This window comes from Epinephelus moara, chromosome 4, assembly GCF_006386435.1.
Source record: "Epinephelus moara isolate mb chromosome 4, YSFRI_EMoa_1.0, whole genome shotgun sequence".
NCBI lineage: Eukaryota > Metazoa > Chordata > Actinopteri > Perciformes > Serranidae > Epinephelus > Epinephelus moara.
In genome coordinates, this window is record NC_065509.1 from 30,053,071 (window position 1) to 30,070,125 (window position 17,055).

A 17,055-nucleotide genomic window follows, 5' to 3' on the forward strand; every position below is an offset into this window, starting at 1 on the left:
GCCGATTGGAGCTGGAGCTGATAAATACCCATGAATACTGCAGAGTCATTTGTCCCGGGAGGTAATGCCAATTGTCACCTTCCCCATTAAATACAAAAGCCAGATGTTTCGTGAATGATAATGGGTGTATCGTCCTGTGGGAAAGGGGCTTAATTCACAATGGGTTCACTTCTACAGTAAATTAAACTGTAAAAATAAACTATTCCCAATTTTTCTGAAGACCCCCTGGAACGTCTCAAGGACCCCTGATTGTGAACCACTGCATTAGATAATTTACAAAAAGACTGGCTTATATAGCAGAATCAAATGTACTGCATTTTTAAACTTAGCATGTGGAGATAAAAAGGAGCTGTTGGTAACACATTCTGCTACGGGCCTCTGTAAGGGCAGGGGGAATCCTACATAAAACCCAAGGTGCTGATGTTATTTTCACACGATTTTACATCAGGAATTCCAGCCAATGCAGCTTTAAGGTATCGTGAGAACTGTGCCAGGGGCTGTGGAGTATCTGTGCACAGGTTGTAGTGAGCTGGTCTGTGTCAAAGTCCAGGGCCATTTTTAATCCCAGTCCATCCCTTGTCCTGGCCATTTCAAGTTTGTGCTAAAAGCCAAAAGTGAAAAAGGCTTTTACTGTCGGAGCTCCTAAGCTTTGAAATGCTCTACTTTAAGAGCTTAGGCTACCCAGAGTTTTACCTAAATCTCTTCTTTAACACCACCTATATAAAATGCATTTTAATAGCTGCTGTTTTTTACGCTGGCTGCTTACAATGTGTCTTATCCCATTATGTTTTAATGCTGGAGCGGGATGGGGTGTTTATAAACGCTACTTCTTCAAACAAATCTGTTCATTTGAAATAGATGGAAAAATGCTGCCTCATTACTGAGTTGCTGAAAGTGATATCATTCAATCTTCCACTGCACAAATTGCCTTGAGGTAGCATTATTTCAAATCCCTCACTAGTTAGTGCGATACATTTCAATATATTCAGCATTTCGAGTGGCAAGGTATATTACAAACAAACACGCTTCCATTTAAATATACAGACTGAAAATAAATAAATAAAACAATAATTAACTAATAACAGAAGAAGGGGCAATGGGAATGTGGAAGCCTCACACTAACAGAAGGATTGTCGGCCCTTGATTGCTCAATTTAACTTCTGCAGATGGAGCTGCGGCACAGGGCACACACACTCTATACTTGCTCATACAGTTAGGTATTATACTGTATTAAAAGAAGAAAACGTACATATAGTATACGCTGCAAACAGTAAAGCATACAAGGCCAATGCTTAGCGCAGGTTACCTGAATAAAAGAAGCATAGTGACTTGAATTTGTTCAGTGTAAAGCAACATTATATTTTGAAAGCAGGACAGAAGGTCACACTGATGCTGGGTAGATGACTTCCTGTTAACGAAGTGAGGTGCCTAATAGGTGGCCCAATAGTTCTGCTCAGTTTAAGATGAACACAAATCATTGCCATGTGGTCTTCAATTATTTAGCAGAGCCTGTGAAAGTGTTTTTCCCTCAGCGAAACGGGGATAACACCCAAGAGAAACAATATTTCTTTGTTTTTGAGTCATGCAGCAGATGGTTTTTATCCATTTACCCAATATGTTTCATTATGGAAACAGGCTCTGCTATATTGTTTTTTTGCAGGTTTTCTAGAGGAAAGAAAACACCACTATTTAAGTCCCACTGAAACGGAAGTTAGAGCGTCTTTTACTGTCCCAGTAAAAAAGTAATATTTACATTTGGTGTACAGTTACAAGAGGGATTTAAATAAAATCCTTTACATTTGATTGGACCCTTAAAAAAGTGGCCGTGCTTAGAGTTTGGCGCAATACAGGGCAACAGCGGAGTCCACAGCTAATCCAACTGTTGGCTTCACACACAAACAACTCTCTTATTGCTGGATCGAGAGAAAGACCAAGGACAGATGAATGAGTTTGACCTCTCCTGCACTGTTTTGGAAATTAAACCAAAGCTTTTGCCCATTGATATCCAACCATTTTTTCCCTATTTCTCTCCAAATTGCTCTGTTATCTAGTAGCTACTATGACCCACAAGCTATGACGTGTGGTTTAATATGACCGGTGTGATTAGACAGTTCACCAAAGTCTCATTTGACAAGGTGAACGTTTTAAATGCCCCTGAGTGCAGGATTAGTCATCAACAATTTGAAACCACAGAAGTACAGAGATTTTGATGTAAAAATATCCTGATACAGATTTTTTGACATCTTATTTGGTATATAACAAGCGATAAATGATCAATTAGCACAGGGCCACATGATTAAAACTGGGAAAATGTATTTGTCATTCACCTGGGTGTTTTAAAAACTTCCCTATTGTGAAATTTGCTCACGTTTTTCCACACTAAACTATAGTGACATGAAATCCACATTTCACCGCTGTCCTTTTAAAGCCAGAGCCGATGTTCAGCTCGCAGGATATATGTGACCAGGCTGGCTCCCAGGAGATTTGGGTGTCCTTGGCAGGACGTGGGGCTGTAGTGGAGGGCTGAAGGTGGGTCAGCCTATGCCCTTGCTGCTCATTCCCATCATCAACCACCTCCTCCCTGATGAGCCCATTAGGTACCCTAGACCTGCCACCCAGGGGGCCATTTACTTGATTGACTAAAGTGAGAAAGCAGACTTTTTTCTTGTCCATCTATAATGGCCCAATCAGCCCCCTGAGGCATTACCAGGCTCTACACTGACACTCCACACTGATTCAGTCAGCCTGCAGGAACACGAAAGGCAGACTGGATCCACCATACTAAAGCCCTTTTTACACCTGCAAGATTGCTGGCTTTCAAATGTGCGTGTAAGGCGGTGGCTTTTGGCATTCACACTTAGGTCTCCCATATGGAAAAATCCCATGTTGAGTGTTTCCACATGACATGGCTGATCCATTTGACATGATGGTCACAGTCCCAAAGCTACTTTAAAGGGACAAGACGACAAAGTGAATTTTTGGCTCTCAATAAAATCTTAATTTGTTGACATGCTGATGCTTGATTTTGTAGAAATACCCATTTTTCTGGATCTTTATCCTGTAAGTAGTTGGCATGAAAGAAAGTTGAACATTTAGGAAAACCTGGCTGATGGTGTGATTTCCTTTTTTTATTTATTAAGAGGTGTTGAGCATGTAGGAATGTTTTAGAGAGTTTTCCTGGATATTATTTTTTTTATTTCAATAAGTTTTATGGGAGAGAACTCCTCAAGGAATTCTCAAAAATCTTCAAGAGCTTTAAAAAAATGTGTTTATGTAATTTCTGCAACTTAAATCAAAATTTTCAAACAAATTCTAATCAAGTGTAAAAAAAAATGTATTTTCTTGCGCATAAAAATAACTAAATGTGAAGTTAGAGATGAATACACTGATGTTTTAGGAATAAAGTTGCTGAAAAATGTGTCAAAATATGTGTGTACACGTATGGAATATCACAGGAAAATCACCCTCTGGTCAATATGGCAATTCCTAATACTATATCAGTATATTACAACACATCAGTTTCAGGACTCAGTGAATGTAGAGTCCTTGTTGGCCCTGAAATGTCAGTTTTAAAAACCCACAAAATTCATAGAAAAGCAACTTTCTTCCTTGCAATCGTCAGTACTTGCTCTCTCTTTTGGAGGCCAAGGAAGCTTGCTGGCTTGGCCCTCAGTGTCCTGTGCGCCCCTCCAGCTCTGGCAGAGTCTTGAAAGCGTTGTAGTGTAGCAAGTCCACCAGAAACTTGGACATAAACGCAGAGACTGCTCTACTTTGATAGCCTTCTAGAAGCTCGATCACACACAAGTTATTGCGACGGGATCGGTTCTTCAGGTCATCAGTCTTCTTAGTTAACTCTTTGCTCTCTTGCTGTAGTTTTTCCACCCGTTTCTCCAAGCTTGTCAGCCTAACACTATGATCAGTGAGGGTTTCCTCCATTTTAGCAAAGCGAGGCTCATAGTCGTCAAGTTTTTTTGCAAAGCACATCCAGGGATTGGTTTATGGGTGCAAAGGAAGCTTGCATTTTGGAGGAGATGACAACGTGGGTCTTCTCCAACTCTGTTTGAAGTGCAGAGACAGACAAGACCCCATCTGTCTCGAGAGCATGTTGTTAGCTAGCCCGTTAGCTCCCGCCATAGTTTTCCCTTTTTGAGTGGATGCCTTGTTTGTTTCCGACATGGCTTCACTGCAGCTGAAAATTCTCACGACTGGTGGTATATTATGGACATATGTTGATCTATATACTCAGGGCTACTCTCCACACGTTCTCCCTAGTTGGTCGCCATACCGCAAATCCAATGATACTCCAGAAAAGCAGCTTAAAAAATAACATAACTCTAATTTATAAAAGATAAATAAGAACTCTCCCGCTACAGCTTGCTACTGTTATAACTACCACGCTCTTGTGGTTTAAGCACCATTTTAAAATCCACTCTTAAAAGCTTGTTTTTACTGGTTTTCATTGTGACACGACTGACTCTAGCTTTGTCTACAGTGGGGCTGCTTAAGGACTCTTCCTCTCAGAAGAGTGTAGGAAAGCCTCTTGTCTCACTACCTGCCTGATGTAAGTTTGAGAGTGTGTGTGTGTGTGTGTGTGTGTGTGTGTGTGTGTGTGTGTGTGTGTGTGTGTGTGTACATGGCTGCCAGTCCTCTCTTTCACACCTCTGCATGCTGTGATTTTACCTGGCAGCCGACACAGATGCTGTCTTTTTCTGGGTCCAGTTCCACTGCGCTCCATGCCTCATCATGGTTGTTATTTGTTGTATTGAAACATTTTTTCATTTGATAGGTACTGTAGATTTTACAGGATCTAGTCAATGCCACAATATCTGCTTACATCTGTTTTCTCACTCAGCATGTCTTTATTATCTGAGAGCAACACTTGATGAAGGCAGGACAGGTCCGACTGAGAGTGATAAGCCTGCATCTCAATGTATACATTTACATCTTAATGACTGTCAAACAAATGTGTGATGCATAAATAGCGGAGAACATTTTAACTGAATGTATTAAAACTATATAGATAAATATATTTTGTTGGCCTTAAAAAGGTTATCAATGTATTTTGAAATCCTCCATCTTCAAAAATCGCGAAACGAGTTAGATGGGGAACATGTTAGGAACATGTTAGGTGACGAAGTACCAAGGTGCTTCCTCACCTAACATGTTCACCCCCTCTCACTAACCCCCTCCTCTCTATCTCTGTTTCCCTGTCAAGTCATGTGCTATGCACTTATGTGTTTCTTCATACACCTGCAACCCTGTGGCACGCGTGACAGGTGAAACATGTAGGTGAGTGTTGTGACACTTATTCTCTGAGGTTCTCATTGATCTCCTGTTTGTTGGATTGAACCTCATTTAATGTTGCTTTAGAAAACTGTGAAATTCTACGTGCATCTCACTGACGACTGATTGAAGGTGCCTGGGTGATGGTCTATGAAAGTGGCTCGTTACTCTGCCCACACTCACTCTGAATCCCTGACAAAAGACCTCGCTTTATGTTTGTTCTCTTATGTGATCTTTTTGTAAATAAAAGTTATACTGCTGCATCTTATCCAGTGCATGTCCCTCCTTGTGCAGCAGCTTTTGAGCTGGTCATAACAGTATTTATATATATTGGGAGGCAGTTACATTCATTTCTGCCTCTGTGTGTTGTGCTGTAGTGTGTTACTGTACCTTGCAGAGGAAGCTGACGTTGAAACCAAAGGTCTGGGCATTCCTTGAGCCGGCATTCATGTAATTTCCGACCAGCAACACCAACTCCAGCAGTTTGCTGAAGCCTTCGCTCTTCTTCACCTCCTCGCAGGCAAACGTCACATTCATGATGTCCGGCCGGATGTTGTTCACCTGCTCCTCAAACGTCAGCTTGAACAGAATACCGTTGAGACGTGGTCGTAGGAGTTTGACTGAACTCATCTGAGGATATGAATGACAAAGAAAAACAGTGCAGTGGTTTGTTTTGTACATAAAAACCAAAGGCCTAGAAACTGTTAGTCAGTTCCACACTATGTGTATGTTCAGGGTAAATGTGATGACAGCACATGTTCATATAACTGAAAGCTCCATACTCTGCCTTACACCTGTGTGGATTCTGCATTTGTCCTGTTTTTGTTTTTTTAATAGTTTTGTGCACCACAGATGGTTTGTTACACAGAACCATTTGAGATGCCGTCAATGGAAGCTGTTTGGCAGGTGACTGGATGAACCATCTGCTTATCACAGTTGTCATTACTGAAAAGCGAAAACATATTTTCCATGACGATAAGCCTTCAGTGCTGTTCTTTGCTTTCCTTTCGATGAAGAAATTCTCTGCAGTCTCAAAAAGTTCTCTGTTACAATGAAGCCAACACCAAGTGCCACAAACTGTAATTCTTCAATTGGCCTTTGGATGAATTTTTATATAACTGACCCAGGCTTAAAGTTCCGTATAATTAAGGGCGTGGGAAGCTAGCAACAGCTATTGCAGTTAGATCTACCCTATCGTCCAAATAGGGTCACTTCTGATGGCTACAGCCAAAATGCCGAACTAGAGGTTTCAAAGACTAAGGGCCAGTCCCAATATCCCCCCTTGGCCCTTCCCCCTACATTTGCGCGTTCCTGCAAGGGGTAGGGGTGTCCCAGTTTCTTTTTGCATGTAGGGGTAGGGGGCATAACAAAGGGTAGTGGGTATGAAACTAGCCCTTAGGAGCGAGGGATTTCAGATGCTGACTTGCCAGCAAGGGGTAGAAGTCGCCATGGCTACCACCAAGCAAGAGACGGGGAAAAAGTTCATACATAGCTAACGTTACTGTCGTCAGGTTGCTTGTTAGCTAGCTAGCTAGCTTGCACTATCTGGCGTCTGTCATCTGTCCTGTTCTGCAAAATTGTCGGATTTTTCACATTATGATATCATACCAGCCAGTATAACTATGCTGCCTCGTAATGTTAGCTGGTTAGTTAGCTAGCTATCTAGCTAGCAGAAGTCCCCTGTCGTCTGTCGTTCATCAAACAAAGCATGATGAATAATGCAAACGCGATCGGTAGGATGAACTCAACTGGAGACTCCATTGTAGATGCCGCAGCTTCCGGTTTAAAATAGTTACATATGCGTGAATGTAAGTGACGTGGTGATGTAGTGAGTGGTGTCTCAATTCCTAGGGAAATATTTCAACCCCTACCCCTCGTTGCTTCATTTTGAGGGCCAAGGGGTAGTGGGCAAGGGCTAGGGGTAGGGCTAAGGGCTGAGGGGTAGTGGACAAGGGGGGGTATTGGGATTGGGCCTTAGTCCACAAACCAATAGGTGACGTCATGGTGGCTGTGTCCATTACTTTACATAGTCTATGTTTATCTCACACACCTAAGCTACGCCAGTAGCAGCCAATAGCTCCTCACAGGACACGCCTATGGTCCAAACCACTACAAATGAATTACCTGAAGTCTGACAAGATAAGATTCTTGTGCGATTATACCCAATTGTCAATCCAATCAAACCCAATCAAACATTTTTATAATAAACACCTCTGTTCTGTGAAGGTTGGGCAAGAGCATGCCTTACATTAGCGTGAGCATTATTTACAATAACCAGCAATAAAAAAAATCTATAACTTTTTCTTTTCTCATGTAAAACCGACACGATTTAAATGCAATATGCCGACATACCCTTAAAAAAAAATCTATTAAATAAAGAGCAGCACTTCTTAACACTACAAGTTGCGGCTCAATTGAGAGGCAATTGTTAGACAAAGACAAATAACACACATATATCTATGGATAAAATGTATCTGTGTAAAGGCACAGAAACCTTTGTAAATATGACTATTATGTTTTTCAAGAATGAATTCTGCTCCTTGCAATCTCAGAGTTATTTGAAAATTATTTCAGAATGCAAGTTCCTACAATAGCTTTTCATAATGTGACAAGACAAAGACAGAAAGGAAATTCTATAAAGTTACACCACCTTGTCGTCATGGTCATGTTGAACCTCCAGTTTAATTACTGCTGCGACTAGTTCCAATGAGCTTAACATCAACTACCCTCATTAGCAAATGAGATTAACCTCTTTCCTGCTTCCATCCTGACTTTCATATGGATAAAGGAAACTCCCATTAAACAGATTTGTCATAAATAATAGAACAGCCTCAATCAATACTTGTGGGCTTAGGAGTGGAATCACTGAAGCTAGAGAAGACGAGAGAAAAAATAGTTATGAAAATGGGAGGGAATTAAAACAAATGGAGTTTTGGCTGTAAGATATGTGGCAAAGCAGCAACCACAGACAAATTCTACAGATTGCCACATAATCCGGCGCTTCAAGGCAACCTTCAGATCCAGCCCGTAATGTTTCATTATTGCTAAAATTTATTCATATGTATGGGCAAGTTGTCTGTCAAACAACCCTCCCCTCTCTCCCCACCCCACACCAACATTCCCACCCACCTCACTCTGTTGTATGCATGCATGTGAAGTACACACACATAAGCACACACACTCCGCCCCTCTCCCTCACTTGAATTGATTTGTGTACAATAAGGAGAAATCACAATAAAAGCGAGCACGGTGGTGACAGCTCTGGCAGAGAAAAGCTTGAACATAGCTTATTTCCCAAGGGAACTAAATAGCTCTGCATTGAGGAGCTACTTCATCAGTGGGGAGGCATATGATCACAAAATTGGTGAGATCACGAGGGAAACTGCCACCCCCAGCTTCATTACATCTCCTAAAAGACATTGGCAAAAAAAAGCCTTCAGTAAGTTGAGAGAACAGCTGGGGAGATGGAGCACATCTGCGACCCGTGGGTCTAATTGAACATTTCTTTTGTAGAACTGTGTAATGTACCTCTATGATCTTGTTGTAAAGTTAAGTTTAAAGATAACACTTCCTTTTACAGATGCTTAAAGTGCTGGGTATTCACTTGGTAAATGGATGGCAAGAGCAGTTAATTAAAAAGTAATTACAGCTGTAACTAAGTGGAAAGGTCAGAACAGTCTGATGATGTACTTCACTTCTTCTGAAACTGATTTACAGTACGACCCTGCCTCTTCAGTCACTTTCCGTAATCGCTGGAATTCCAGGAAGAACGCAGGTTGGGTGTGAAAGGGTAGAAGGTGGAGTGGCGTTTGAGCATGTGTGTAACGCAGGTTGTTGGATAAAAATAGGCCGACGTGAGACAAGAATCCATGCCTTTGTTTTTTTGGTCATTTTTCACCATCAACTTAAAAACCTCAGTTGTGTCAATAGGGTCAATTGCAGATTGGGCATTAAAGCCTCCCTGCAGTGTTTTTTTGGCTTTTTCAATGATATTTTTTAGTTTCCTGAGTCATGCCCTGACAATGTTGATTAGCCACAGAACTGTTGCTATGTAACTGTGTAGACCCCCTGAGGAATAACTGCTGCAATGCAAAAGCTAATGGGGATCTTAATAAACAGTTTTTGGAGTTGGTTGTTTGCCAAATACCTTTTTGACAATTTAATGCTGAAAGTTGCTAAAACAGGAAGGTAATGAAGAAGGTATGGCCACAGTAGAAGCTGCACGTCATATGTGTTCCTCCAAGCTTGCACAGGTGCATAGACATCATTGTGAGTTAACTTATCTTGTACTCTACCTTTACTGTAGCATTACAGCTTTGTTATATCTCTCTGTGTAGGTGTGTCAGTTTCGGTTTATCTGTCTGTATGTCTGTGTTTCTGGTTAGTCAGCTAACTTAGTAAAGTGTAACATTAGTTAGCTAGCTTAACTTGCTCCCTTAGCTAAATGAGGGTCTTCAGATTACTTTCTTGTTTCCTCCAACTTAGTTTAGTTTGCCGTTTGTTTTCATATTGGCGTGTATATCTGCGATGAACGGGTGCAATCAACCCGGTGGATTACACCAGAAATGTTTTCTGTTTTCATCATCCACCAGCACCACCCTCTAACAGGTCAGGATGCTAGGAAGCGCTCAACTTTGAGCACAGACACGCAGAATGAAATTCTCATTAGAGAAACAAAAAACACCAAAAGAATCAAGGTGCGGCCCGGTGCAGTAGTGGTGCTGGGAGTTGAGGCAAGTGTGGCTGGTGTTGGTGGACAATGCACCTCAGAAACGTCCCATAACTAGATTTCAAATGGCGGACCTCAGCAACATGTTTATCCCAAAACAACCCACAGTTACAGCAGGAGGAAAAGGTACAAAAGAAACCAAGTGTGTTGGTTTAATTCTTGTTGTCTGATAAATAGTAAATTCATCAAATTAACTGCTATATCAACGTTTTCCAGGACACTGTAACTGCAATCTGGTTGCCATAGTAATGCATTACATACGACTATTACCATACTCCATATCTCTGTTTGCGAAAGAACGCTAATCGTTAAACAGGAAGTAACAAGTCATTCCAGCTCTAATTACTTGCTAGTCGTTGATATTTCTCTGGCCTTTTGATCACTAAAGAAATATACATTACTATGTGAAGCTTTTACTCCAAGCTTACAATATGGAACCCACAGCATTATTTATCCCTTTGCTGCAAAAGATAAAACTTTGGCGGGTCATTGTAAATCGATCAGAGGACTGGGATACATCACCGTGCTGGCAGGCTGCAGTGGCATGCTTTTCAAAGAACTTTTTTACAGACAGGACTCATAGCCTTAGGGTATGATTTTATCATGAGACAACATTGACAGTTGATGTCAGAAATATGCCATTCGCTGAGTTCTTGTTGCTGAATCCTAATCACAAACGATTGAAATGTTCTAAGCAAGAGTCAAAAGTGCTTTTTTGAAATCACAGCCTCTATCGTTTGGAAGTTGGGTTACAAAATGTTAACTTTTCTTTATTAAATATGCTCTTTATATTGGTAGATGTTTTAATTAAATATTACTGGAACTCTCGGGGATGTATCCGTCTAAATTATACATTTCTTAATTTCCGTGTATGAAAACTAGTGAACGCTGGAGGAAGGCAGACAAAAGTGTTAAAGAGCAGTGTATGTTTGTGAGTCTGTGCGAGGTATAAAGAGAGAGAAAGAGTAAGCAGTGAAGAAAAAAATTTAATTTCTCAACTGTGCATGCTTGCAATTGTTTGACTATAGTAGACTGGGAGTATGATTGTGTATACTGTGTGTTCTCTCGGGGCGATCCAGTAGTCACCAGGAAATTATACTCACCACAATGCCAAACTGCTCCGACTCCACTAGCTCTTCATATTCACCCTTTAGTTCCGCTAGCGCATTCAGCTCTTTCTGCTCTGGCAGGTTCTTTATCAGGTTCTACAAATGGGAGAGCACACACAAACACACACACACACCCAAACACACACACACACACACACACACACGAACAGAGAGAGCTACTGTTAATGCAAATCTCATTTTCTGTCCATGTCAGGATAAAAATCACCTCGCAGACGAGGAGGACACACAGTAGGAGGAGAGAGGAGTTTGTACGAGCAAAGCTGCTGAGTGTGTTTCTATTTAACTTAACTGGTTAGCTAACGGTTTGAAAAATAACTTTTCACAGACGCTTTATTCATATCAGAAAGTACAAGCATTCAACTGCTATGTGGCCATGGATGAACTTTTCTAGAACAATGGAAAAAACAGGTACCACATGCTTGGCTAATCATACATTTGTACATGAAATCAGATTATATGGTAAAAAATCTTTTGGGTTCCGAAACTGTCAAAGAAAACATTTGCATTTCCACAGTTCTGTCTTTATTAGACCAGATTTCAGTCAGAATCCATAGAGGCTTGCTGATGGTCTGGTTGGAGGATCAGTAGATAAGGTCACATAATCACTGCTCACTGTTGGCTTTTTACTGTGACAGTGGTGGCCCTCAGCCAATTACTGAACATGTCAGGGACCTTCAGATAACTGACCTTCTGCTGCATAATCCACATCACCTTGCAATGGCCGTAAAAGTACATGCAACAGTTTTGCCATTAATTTGCTACTTTTATGTTAAATTCCCTGTGCAGCAGCAGAAAAAAAGATACTGCTGGTGGTGAGGTTGAAGATTAAGATGGAGATGAGGAAGATAATGGGAGGGGCTGTGTTTTCTGTAAATGTTAATTGTTTGTGTGAAGGTCAGCCAAGTTAATAAAATTGACCACGGCGACTTTTCCCTCTTTTTCTCAGAGGAGAAGAAGAGGAAGAGGTGCCCTTTTCCAGGTCTTCACAAAGCTTCCTTCCTCATTAGCTCCCCAAATTTATTCAGCGGGAGCAGACTGGCGCAGGGTCACGTGGCCAGATGGGAGCCTAGACAGGAAAAACAGAGAGTAGTAGCTGCGACTGGGCTATGGGCCTGGCTGACCACTCTATAGACCTCAGCACCACGGCCAGTGTCTACTGCCCACTAATGATGACATCTCTGTCCTTCCCTCAGGGAATGCAGCTAATAAAACAGTAAGCCATAATGCAGGCCTGGCATTCCTGTTTGGGAGGGAGCCATTATATCAAATGTTGCTTGCTTTTGCTGAAGCTCCAATTAGGGTCTGCTGCAAGCAATGGTGCCATGATAATGAAGGCTTTTGATCATATCAGCAGAAGCAGAAAAAATAGTTGATGATATAAAAATAAAAAAAAGCATATTTGTGTAATTGGATTTGTAAGGATGGATTTATGTTGAGTTAAATGATGACTGGGCACATGGTTTTCCTTTTTTTTTTTTTTTTTTAAATCACCTATTCGTTGACAGCAATGAACATACCGTATTCAGCACAAAGCTAATGTTGCTAATTATTCAATCGTGACCTTTGGTAAAGGAACTTTTCCTAAAGCTGTTTCATATACCTGATTACTTTTTTATGATGATTCAGAAGAAAAATAACACAATTCTGAAACTGAGGATTTTTAAATTATATTTTCCAGAAGTGCAGGTTTAAGTTGGAGTTAAAGCCAAGGTAGGGATTTTGATTCCAGTGTCATTGTGCAAAAAACACAATTAACTTTGAGCTTATTGTGCTTCAAGTGGTCTGACAGAAAACTAGATCTGCTCCTCCTTTTGGCTCTGTTTTCAGGCTTTAGAAAATCTATCCAGAGACATATGACTTTGGCCAATCACAGGCGATTTCAGAGAGCAAAGAAAGTTGCTATTCCAGGATTGTCCAGGATTGTCAACAACTGCCTACACTGCAAAGCAACCTAAAAGAGGTAGATGGACTTTAAAAAAGAAAATCTAAAAGAGACTTTGACAATAACGAGATAAAACATGTGTCAAGATCAGAGAAATACTTCAAAGATGGAGAGAAAATGATGCTAATAGTTAAGCCCTTAGCTAACCGCAGCCAAAGGCTTGCGGCTGCGACTTCAGGTTCACTTTTATGAAGCTAACGTTAGCTAGAGCCAAGAATTACAGCATGCCTTCTTCCTCAATCCCCGCTACTACAGACCACCTCACTGAGATGAGAGTGGGCAGCAGCATTGGAGTAGTCAGCAGCAGCAGCAGCCCAAATCCAACCAACTCTGAAGGACCAGACAGTCCCAGCTCCCCTCAGATCAGCAAACTTTCTGTTGCTGCTGTTACACAGGTTAGACCCAGTGCTGTGGCTTACCTGGTGCTGGGGGTTTACACTAGTCAAATTTGAGGCACTACAGCCGCCAACCGAAGTGTTTCCCAAGCTGCTCTCCTCCCAGCGAACATTCACAGCCACAGGGTGTGAGGCAGAGGGACTGGGTGGCTAGCTAGCTAATCCCTGTCTCATTTGTGGTTTGATAAACAAAGAGACAGAGCGGAGCAAAGAGGGGCTGAGTGAGTGCGCTGTGGGAAACTTTATGATGAAATAAGATAAAAGAAATCAATGTATTGGAAACACTGAGCTACTGTATAAAGCCTGTGCATATATCTGTGGTTGGGGGGGAGGGGGAGAGCTACAGGAGGAGGGAGTATTTCAAAATCCTGCTGTTTTTTTCAGGCTATTCCCGATTTCTGGCCACCCCAGCTTTGAAGGTTTCGCTGGGAAATAATTCGTTTTTTTATGTGGTAGTCTTTTAAAGTCTTAAAATTTGTAGCATCAACTCCACAAAATGTTTGTCAAATATAAAGACTGGTCCTATTCAGAGTTAAGCGTATGCTAGAATACATTAAGACTCTAAGTAAATTTAAAAAAAAAAAAAAAAGAAAAAGATCTGCTGGTCCACAGGAGAGGAGCAATACATTGAATATAAAATCTTTAACTCTAGGTGACATTAGTAGCTGGATTAGCAACATGGTTCTCCTTGAGAATGTATCCTTAGTTCTGAATGGAAGGTCATCAACATAGCAGCAAACCAACAGTTACTGCGAATACTGTAGCAAATCCGATTAATTTGGCTATTCTTCTCTGGCACTGCTTCCTGAGCAAAGATCAACATGTTGTTTTCACCCTTGTACAGTCAGTCTTTTACAGTGCTTTTCCATTTGAGTTGAGTCAGGTTTGGCATAATATAGAAATGAAGGAAACGTGTCCTTGGGGGAGTCTGGTGAATGTATTTCAGTCTATTTCTAATATCAGATGTTCCTTCTTCGGTAAAGCTGTGCTTCCAGTACTCTTCGGTAATTCCTAAGCATGCAGAAATCCATTTCAACATATACAAACATATGTGCACACAGAGCTTATAATAGCAAGATTTGCCATTTCTAAAGTGGCCTTTGTAATTGCGTTAGAGATCGAAGGTTTTGCAAGAGGTGAAATTACAGCATTTCAAAATGCTACAGCTAAACATCTGAAAAAAACAAACAAACAAAAAAAAAAAAAACACAGACAGAAGACTGTAATGGAAAATTGAATCCACCTTGTGCTTGTCATTTCATTTGTCTGTCATCTTGTTAATTATTAGAGACCCCATGGAGTACAATTGACACAAAGGCAGCACCATATGTGTGGCAATGTGGGAGACTGGGTGATGATGCTGGGCCAGACTCCTCACCACAGGCCACCAGACACACACAGCAGTCTACGAGAGATTACTGGAAGTACGCTAGCAACACTACACATTCATTTACTGCCTTGGGCGAAGATGAAGGTGCTACGTATCAGCACACGAGCCAAGATGCTGCAATCCACCGACAAAGCAGGCTTCGACACAAAAATTTGGTGGTTCAGGTTAAAAACCTCATAAATCCTGCATCCCTGTGAAAAATAAAAACAGATTGAAGACTGAAGGTGTGAAAAATGTGAATATATTCAACAACTGGTCCACGTATACTGTACACCTGCTGTCGTGTACATTCAGTTTAGCCAAAAAAAGGCAGGAACATTATGTTAACAGACAGAAAATGTGCCTAGAATGTTAAGACTACATGCTGACTACAAAATGTGCAACCTATGGTCATGGATTCTTTTTCAGTATTGTCCTCCTTTCAATAGATAGTTCTGTTTCCTGATTCCTCAGGAATGCTCCGAGGGTTTGTGCATGTCTGCTGCTCCTACATTCAAACAACAGCTATGGCCTTCAGTTCTTCATTTATTCTTCCTCTGCTGACTGTCACAGTTCAAAAGCTTTTCAAAGTTCCAGCCGTGTATATTTATACGCATATCTATATCTGGCCTCCATAAATCTGCCTTTTGTAAGTTCTGGGCGTGATCGTTAAAATATGTATTCAACTGTCACTCAACCACATGCTCAGGAGACAGATCAGAATCAATTAATCCGTGTCAGGGACAGCAGAAGTCCAATAAGACATGCCCGAGCACAATTCATTTTCTTCAGTGTGAAAAATACGTGAATATACAATCAGTGGCTACCTGTCAAAAAGTGCTACATTTCAATTTAAAGAATAACCATAACATCAATGTGCAGAGAACTGTTTCGGTTGTTATCCCATCCTGAAACAGATTACGATATCATTGCACACAATACTGAATCAATTAATTATAGATTAACTGTCAGCAGGTCAACTCAAGGACTCTGAGTGAACCTCATAACACTATTACTGCTGTTTTCCTCTCACTTTAACTTGGATTTGTGTATTTTTGGTACATATACATAAATAAAGTACAGTAAATATTGTTGAAATAACTCCACTACTGCAGCACAGACAGTGAAAGGTGTACTTGAGGAAGCGAAGCGGTTGTGAGGGTAAAGGAGAGTGTTAAAGTAATGAGATACAGGTTACGGTTCACTAAACATTTGTAGAGGATGACAGTATCTGTAGGGCTTTTACTTCCGTACTTTGATCTCTGCTGCTGTCAGCTAGCTTCCAGTGAATCAAGTTCAGTTTCACAGCATCCGTGAACCCATGCCAAGTTAATACAGTTTAAAAGGGGGGTATTAGGCATGTATTAGGCATACACTTAACCATACAGTTAACAGCACCGCATGCTGTTTAAAACAGCAGGTGCTGATGTAGTGCAAAGTAAGGATGCTTTGATATTCAAAATACAACTACTGTCAGTAAAAACGTGCTCTATTTCACATACGGATCAAGCGGAACTCTGGACAATAATCATAAAATGATTCATATATGTCTAAATACTACTTTATGGCATAAATATACATTAAAGATATACTAGTCCATACCCATTGAGTGCACAGTTGCCCACGTACAGTTTCACATGGTGTGTGTTTGGGATACAGGTCATAGAAAATTGCAGATTAAATAGTCAACTGAACCCATTAAGAAGAGCAATGTATTCAGAGTTTCTGTGAATTTGATAGTACAATTGCTTTATTGAAAGTACAGTAGTACCATTGCCAATAGTGGGATAGTTAGTGGGCTGAAACTGTACATTAGTAGTTGAGGTAGCACGTTGAAAGGCAGATAGTGTTTATATGTTGTATTGACTTAAAAGTGGGGCGCACTGGTAGAATGACTGACTGACTGACTGACTGACTGACTGACAGAATGACACACTGACAGATTCCGTGATTATGTACAGAATACCATACCATGACTTAGTTATACCAAAAATTAGAAGAAAAAAACAAACAAACATTGGGCCACAGGGGGAGCCACATTGATCGGACGCATTTTAGCCATTTTTAAGCATTTTTCTGTTGTTATAGCGCCACCCAGTTGCCAGTTAGAGTTAAATTTCTCCAGTCACCTTGAGGCGTCCTGTTCTACATATCTACCAAGTTTAGTCCAAATCGATATGGCGGTTAGGCCTAGGTAAGAAATTAGC

At 40.9% G+C, this 17,055-nt stretch overlaps 1 protein-coding gene across 7 annotated transcripts in view; it reads right to left on the reverse strand.

Annotated features, from left to right (window-relative positions):
• The window catches only part of diaph2 (diaphanous-related formin 2), a 497,420-nt gene that overhangs the window by 192,242 nt on the left and 288,123 nt on the right, over positions 1-17,055 (reverse strand). For all 7 annotated transcript variants that reach the window (XM_050042679.1, XM_050042678.1, XM_050042674.1 and 4 more), the window contains 2 exons: positions 11,116-11,217; positions 5,674-5,913 (listed from right to left, as the gene is read on the reverse strand). In XM_050042679.1, coding sequence (XP_049898636.1) covers positions 5,674-5,913; positions 11,116-11,217 — 342 coding nt within the window. The remainder of the gene's footprint in view (positions 1-5,673; positions 5,914-11,115; positions 11,218-17,055) is intronic.